We start from the raw sequence: 7,697 nt of genomic DNA on the forward strand, positions 1-7,697 counted from the left end.
TTCAGCAGGTCACTCACTTGGGATGTAACTTATTAGTTCACAAAAAAAACAACTGGTTTCCAATGCGTGTTCGTTTGATCTTTTAAGAAGGCATCCAATGTAAATCAAGACTCACACAAGTTGATTGAATTTGCTCATCTATTTCTTTCAATCTCTGAAATGCAGGAATCAGACAAGGTCAGATCTGGGCTTCTTTCCTTACCTTGCGGACACTTACACCCGTGGAGGCGAAGTGAGAAAAAGGCGCTGTCGAAGATGCAACCCTCATGTATATGTTGTCCTGTCAAATGAGTCTAATCAAAAATGTTGGTTTATGACTTCAAGGACCAGGTCGTCCGGCCTGGAGACATCCTTGGTCACAAGGACTTCTACCTCTGTCAAATATCCCTCAAAGCCACATTCAATTCCTCTAGACAAAGTTGTATGCGTGCACTTATGTGTAGGCCTGTTGGTGTGTGTTGTTACATAAGACACAAATAGTTTTCTTTCTTCCCTTACTATTGATTGTTATATGACTGCTTATGTGTAAGGACATTTAGGTGTTTGTGTGTGATGACCATAAATGTGTAGTGCAATTACAGTCTGATCAACATGTGGCTAACATATTGGCTAATATAAAGCCATCCATCTAGAGTCACTAATTACCAGCCTGATTCTAATATTGGACAAATCCTTCACCATGCTGCACCTAGCCCTGCTCATCTCAGGGGGCGGCCATTTTGTCACTTCTGACGACTGAAAATGACATCACAGTTGCCTAGGGCTCAGCTAACGACCAATCACGGCTCACCTGTTTTCTGAAGCTTAGCTATGATTTGTCGTTATCTGAGCCCTGAGGGTGTGTGATGTCATTTTTAGTTGACAGAAGTGACAAAATGGCCTGCCCCCGGAGATGGCTAAAATGGGGTGGATTTTGCTGCTTAACTCATATTTCACAAACCAAATATTAATCAGAATGCCGTGTTTCAACTAGTGGGCCTGCTGGGAACATATTCTTTAAAAAAAAAATGTTTGGGTTGATTTCCTTCTAAGTTCAGCAACAAAGTATTTGTAGTTTGTTACTTCCCACCCCTGCCTATCATTTGCATGAGAACCCCACACAACCACTTAGGGCAGGAAGAACATGTGAACTCCACATAGGAAGGACGAAATAGATTCCAACCCAGAATCGCGGCACTATGAGCCAGGCACGCTAACCACAATATTCTTTTGAGATTAATCTAGTGATCTGGAGTGAGTGAGTATTTTTACCACCTCTTAATTGTGATTACAAAGAAGACTCTACTGCCACTTTGGATATGTCCCTTTGGAAATGTCTATGACGTCATGTCTGTACCCATTCAGCCACAATTACAAGGAACACACGTACGCACGCACACACAGGCACGCACACGCAAATCTCTGATTGATCCGCGCACCACTTTGTCACGTTTTCAATTTCCTTAAGAGTTTGAGACCACGGCGGGTGCTTCTGTCCGGTTAAGTGAAGTGTTGTCCTCTCTTTAAAGACTTCTTTCTGCTCAGGTCAGCGACACTTAGCGCTGCATTCACTACTAATCATTTCCATCTCTACTTGAGGATGAGCCCATTATAGTCCCGCCACTCACACACAAGCCTCGGAGTGCGGTTCTCTGGTGAGGCGATAATTGGATAATTAGTGCCGGGAACCAATTAGGAGTGAGCTGCTTGTGATGGCACGCGAGTTAAGCAAAGGTTAGCCGAGAGTGGGGGTGCGTGGGGAGTTGAGATCGATGATTTCAACCCCCATCCGCTCGTTGCTGTCACAACCCACCCAGGCCCCTCCACTCGATCTCTCCTTGCACCGCTTATGTGGTGGACAAAAGAGGCCAAATCGTCTATTTCCATCTCAAAGAGTTAAGCCCCCGACAAGAAGCAGGGGTCGACCGAGCAGCCTCCCAGCCCCAAAATACCCTCCAATCACTGAAGCAAATGGGAACACAATGGTGGAGAAAAGAGAGCGATGAGGAGAGGAGGGGATTCTCAAAAGATGTATTTATTTATGTTAAAGAAATGCTAATACGTCCCGTGAAGAATGGATGGGATTTGAAGACGCTTTCTAATTCTACTATTGTGCAACTCGCGTGCAGACGGACCAGAGCGACACGGCGACCACGTGACTGGGGTTTCTTTCCAAGCTGGGTGTCCTTCAAATGACTGCTTTTTTCTGCGATTTTGCTTCTTTTTTTTTTTTTTTCAGGGATGCACATGCACCCGCACATGCACATCGTATAATCCCCGATGCAACATGGTGCTAATTTGCATCTGATTGCTCCTTGGCTCTCTGCTGAGTGTGAGAGTTGGAATGCGCGGGCTTCCATGTGCGCCGCCTTGCATACAAAAAGAAGTGAGAGGAAGCATGCGAAATACTAAACCGATGTGAGATCAACGCGAGGGGCCTCGTCATGCTCTTGAGAAAAACTGTCAAGCTTACCCTAGTGACTCGTATAAAAGTATCCAACCATAAATAAAAGCATCAATTGATGCTTGTTTTTTTTTGTTCTTGAGTGAAACTTTTTAAATGACCTTTTACAGCAGTTTTGACAAAGTTAAAAAAAAGGAAATATGGAGCCTTAATTTGGAAACTAAGGTCATAAAGCAGGCAGAGTATCGAAAGGACTCACCGACATTTCCTCCTTTTCAATTGGCTTCTAAATGGCTCAAATATCACCACAATCTTATACGGTCTGAGACTTAAGCACAGCGTCGTGCACGTAAAGTGTTACAGGTGCAAAACTACGCAAAATGCATCTTTATGTCTATTCAGGTGTCTCCTATTTGACTTTGTGTGGCAGATGGGTTCTTTATAGAACATGCCAAGTGATATTAACTTCTACTGCAGGGCAAGTGTTGCTCCTGCATAAGGGGGATGTGTGCGTGAGATGGGAGGAGGGAGAGAAAAGGGTTAGGATGAGGGGGGAGGCGGGGAACAGGGGGGGGGGGGTTGCGGACGAAGAGAATGAGAAAATGTCCTAAAGAGCCGTGACGGGGCCCCAGTCGCTCTCTAAATATATTTTAATAGGTGGGAGCCTCACGTCCAGAGCAATTCATCTCCCATCTCGCTGTAATGAAAGGAGTCGTGTCTGAGGCTGTGGGGATGGAGGCAAGTGGGACAAAGGATGCATGTGGCTTTGCCTCATTATGCCGCTGTTAGGCTGAGCTCTGCGTGGAGGCAGCGGGGGTTAGGGTCCCCACAGACCGGCTCGGGGGCCACAATGGCAGAGTGGACGGCTGCAAAGGGAGCCCCCGCCATGCCATTATAGCCCGACTACTAACGAGGGCTTCATATGCCTTTGATATAATCTCACCATTGAAATCCTGATAAATCTCCTCCTGCGTTGATGGCCAAATCCCATTTGTAACGCGTTAGTGAAAGTCTGTGGCCGTGTGCGTGCATGTGCGCGTGTTTTCACCTGCTCCTGCTACGTGTTCCTGCAGGCGAGGCCAAGTAGAGTCGCATTTTACAGCGGCTTTAATTAAAAAAAAAATCCCTCTCTGGCGCACAAGACATCCCGTCATCTGATCTCAAATTAGAATCAGATCAACGTTTAAGTAGATGTTTTTTTGGGTGTTGCTCGCTTCAGATTGGATCTGATAGGCAAACAATTACTGGATTACAACCCACTGGGGTGGGGGGCGGGATTACGTTAATAGGCAGCAGTGCAAATTTCTGTAATTTATTAATAGGAATAAAACCAGCAATAAAATGATGATAGTACCACCAGTTACACTACATTCCTGTGGATATCTGCTTTTCCACAGCTCTGTGTCAGCATCAATCAAGAATGCATTTTGGATTAAGCATTGAAAGAGGCAAACCATGTCCTGTTATCTTTCCGCTTCAGAAGGGTGCCACTGCCCAGTTTGAGACACGTGCGTGAGGATGCAACAATTTAAAAAACATAAATCTGCGGATGGATGGCATCCTCCTTATTCAAATGTTTTGTCCTCTAGCTCAGGGACACTGCGCCTCTCTGCACCCCAGACTCATTTAACAGCCTGGGGAACATAAACAAGCGATGGAAACTATAGCACATACTAAATCATGCCGCGAATTTTAGCCCACATATTGGATGCCAAGATTTTCGACAGTCTAGGAATCTCTTTATGGTTTTAGAGGTCTTTCAGAAGTTACCCCCCCCCCCCCCCCCCGCCCCCCGTCCCCCCATCCTCCTGCCTCCCCTCCCCAACTCCCCCTCCCCGTCGTAGCCCGGATTGGCCACACTGAGGCTCATTTGCATGCCTGCCCGTATAAACCCTTTTGCAGAGACTGCAGCTCTCTTTGCGCCGAGAGCTGCACACCCACAGGGGAGAGAGAGGAGCGCATCCAGTACGCACAGACAGACACATGGAGCATTTAATACTCTTATTTTAAGTGTGAAGGTGTTTTGCGGGACTTTTTGTTTTTTTTCTTTTCTCAATACTAGTTGGGCACTGACATTTTGCTGACATTGCTGTAGGTGCAAAAATGAGGGAATCGAGGTGGCTGTTGTTTTTACTCTCTTTGACGAGCCTGGCAGTTGTCACAAAGGCAAAGACGGTGAAGTACCAGACCTTCGAGGAAGACGCCCCGGGCACAGTGATCGGTAACTTGGCCAAGGACATCTCCTCCGCCTCGGCGCATTCCTCCGCAGGCTCCCGGTCCAGTTTCAGGATGATGAAACAGTTCAACTCCTCTTTCATCCGTCTGCGGGAGAGCGACGGGCAGCTGAGCATCGGGGAGAGGATAGACAGGGAGCGCATCTGCAAACACACCCTTCAATGCCTCATCTCTTTCGACGTGGTAAGTTTCTCCAAGGAGCAGTTCAAGCTCATCCACGTCGAGGTGGAGGTCAAGGATATCAATGACAACTCCCCGGCGTTCCCTCGCAAAGAGTCAACTATGGACATCTCTGAAAACACCGCCGTGGGGACGCGCATCCCACTGGACTTTGCCGTGGATGAGGACGTTGGGGTGAACTACATTCAGAGCTATCAGATCTCCGTTAACAGCCACTTTTCGATTGACGTGCTGAGCAGGGCTGATGGGGTTAAATATGCAGAGCTGGTGCTCATGAAAGAGTTGGACCGGGAGACTCAGGCTTCTTACGCGCTGGAACTGGTCGCTATGGATGGCGGGAATCCGTCCCGCTCGGGGACTACGCGCGTCAACATCAAGGTGAAAGATTACAATGACAATAGCCCCGTTTTTGACCGCAACAGCTTCTCCGTGGACTTGCCGGAAGACGCCCCAGTGGGTACCCTGCTGCTGGACCTGAATGCAGAGGACCCAGACGAAGGGATGAACGGCGAGGTGGTGTACGGCTTCGGGAACCAGGTGCCCTTAGAGATCCGCCAACTCTTCAAAGTGGACAGAAAAAGCGGCAGGCTAACCCTGGAAAGCCCCATCGACTTTGAAAGTAAGAACACGTATGAGTTTGACGTCCAGGCCGCCGACTTGGGTCCGAACCCCAGCCCGGCCATCTGCAAAATCGTTGTTCAGGTGCAGGACGTTAACGACAATGCGCCGGAGATCTCCATCACGCCCATGACATCCATCACTGCAGGGATAGCCTACATCACCGAGGCAGCGGCGAGGGAGAGTTTTGTGGCTCTGGTCAGTACCTCGGACAGAGATTCCGGAGCCAATGGGCAAGTGCACTGCACCCTCTACGGACACGATCACTTCCGACTGCAGCAAGCCTACGAGGACAGCTTCATGATCGTGAGCACCAGCCCGTTAGACCGTGAGAAAATCCCCGAATATAACCTCACGGTGGTGGCCGAGGACTTGGGCTCCCCTCCCTTCAGAACCATCACTCAGTACACCATCCGGCTCACGGACGAGAACGACAACGCTCCGGTGTTCAGCAAGCCCGTGTACGAGGTGGCTGTGGTGGAGAACAATGCGCCTGGTGCCTACGTCGCCACCGTGGTGGCGAGGGACATGGACATGGGGCCAAACGGGAAGGTCACCTACAAACTAGCGGACACTTACTTCACGGGCTCCCCTATTTCCACATTTGTGTCGCTGGACCCTGCCAGCGGCTCTCTTTACGCGTTGCGGAGCTTCAACTACGAGGTGATGAAGCAACTGGAGCTCCGGATCACAGCCAGCGATGGCGGCTCCCCGCCTCTCTCTGGAAGCGCGAACGTTTTCCTGAGGGTCGTGGACCAGAACGACAACGCGCCGGCCATCACCCACCCGGTGCTCAACAACGGCTCGGCTGAGGTCCTCCTGCCCCGGGACTCGCCGAGCGGCTACGTCATCGCGCGGGTGGAGGCCCGGGACGCAGACGAGGGCGTCAACTCAGAGCTCTCCTTCGGGCTGGCCACCAGTGAACCCTCCGTTTTCTCCGTCAACAAAGTCACGGGGGACCTCTACCTCAACCGGATGCTCAGCCACGACGTGGACGACACCTTGAGCGTTACCGTGACGGTGAGCGACAATGGCAGGCCCTCTCTCACCTCCACCGCCACGCTGCACTTCCTCATCGTCGCCGGCTCCCCGCCGAGCGACCGCACCGTGTACCAGGCAGGCGGCGGGGGCGTCGCGTCCACACAGTGGGACGTGTCCGTGGTCATCATCGTCGTCTTGGCGGGGAGCTGCACCCTCCTGCTGCTCGCCATCATCCTCATCGCTACCACCTGCAACCGCCACAGAGGGGACAAGAGTGGAGAGGACAGCGACTCTTACGGGGAGAAAGGCGCGCTGGAGCGGGGCAGGAAGCACGTGGCCGGAAACCCGCTTCTCCCCATGCACGCGACCCAGGGGGCAGCGGGCTTTGAGGGCCACTCGTACAGCAGCCAGGCCCACGCCGGCGGCAGCGACATGTGCTCGGCCTCAGAGGACGGCAGCGAGGTCCCCTGCGTTTACGACTCAGACACCAACAGCAAACCCGGAGGGAATAAACATGAGGTCAGTGCGCCTTTTGGGGAATTTAGTGGAGGGAAATCACAATTGATCACTGCACATATTCTTATTGAACTTTAAATTGTCCTTCCAATTTGAGCGCGAATGTGCCCAAGGATTCACCGGGATAGGCTCCAGCTCACCCGCGACCCGAGTGAGGATGGGGAATGGATGCGTGGATTTTGCCCATCTTAACTCTCCTTTCTATTTCCTTTGCAGGGCTACTCAACGTTGCCTGGCTATGGCAGTGGAAAGGAGGCTGTGAGGCCAATCACCATCTGGAAGGGCAACTCTTACACCACCATCTCTGCCAGGGATCCTGCTTTCAGTGGCAAAGACAGTGGCAAAGGGGACAGTGACTTCAATGACAGTGACAGTGATGTGAGCGGAGACACTGGCTTGAAGAAAGATGCCGCATCTGTTCCCCCGATGGGCGGCCACAATGGTAAGAAGGGGAGGGACAAGGTTCAAGGGTTCCCTTTATGTCTCCCTGAGCAGACATTCGTCTCAGCTGCATGAATACAAACAAACATCGGCATCACAAAAACACCACATACACGTTACGCTAGTGCATTACATCTTATCACCCCCATTGGTTGTTCACGTCGATTTGCTTAATTGACAAAGGAGTGAATTGTCAACAGTTAAAAGATTCATTCCTTGTTGTCTTGACTTCATCATCATAATTTGCATAAGAATCTAACTCGTTTTCTTTCTTTCTTTTTTTTTGAAGCATTGTGGGCATGCACCAGTGAGTGTAAGGTTCTGGGTCACTCCGATCGCTGCT

General features: G+C 50.4%; 1 protein-coding gene across 1 annotated transcript in view; it reads left to right on the forward strand.

Moving 5' to 3' along the window:
• Positions 1-4,314: 4,314 nt before the first annotated feature.
• LOC147140627 (protocadherin-8-like) overlaps positions 4,315-7,697 on the forward strand; it is a 4,129-nt gene continuing 746 nt past the window's right edge. The window contains exons 1-3 of the mRNA XM_086044245.1: positions 4,315-6,916; positions 7,130-7,355; positions 7,644-7,697. The exon at positions 7,644-7,697 is cut by the window's right edge and continues 746 nt beyond it. Of these exons, the coding sequence (XP_085900371.1) occupies positions 4,487-6,916; positions 7,130-7,355; positions 7,644-7,697 (2,710 nt within the window). The 5' untranslated portion in view covers positions 4,315-4,486. The remainder of the gene's footprint in view (positions 6,917-7,129; positions 7,356-7,643) is intronic.

Source organism: Filicampus tigris, chromosome 10 (assembly GCF_054856515.1).
Source record: "Filicampus tigris isolate MCC_2025a chromosome 10, RoL_Ftig_1.0, whole genome shotgun sequence".
NCBI classification, from domain to species: Eukaryota; Metazoa; Chordata; class Actinopteri; order Syngnathiformes; family Syngnathidae; genus Filicampus; species Filicampus tigris.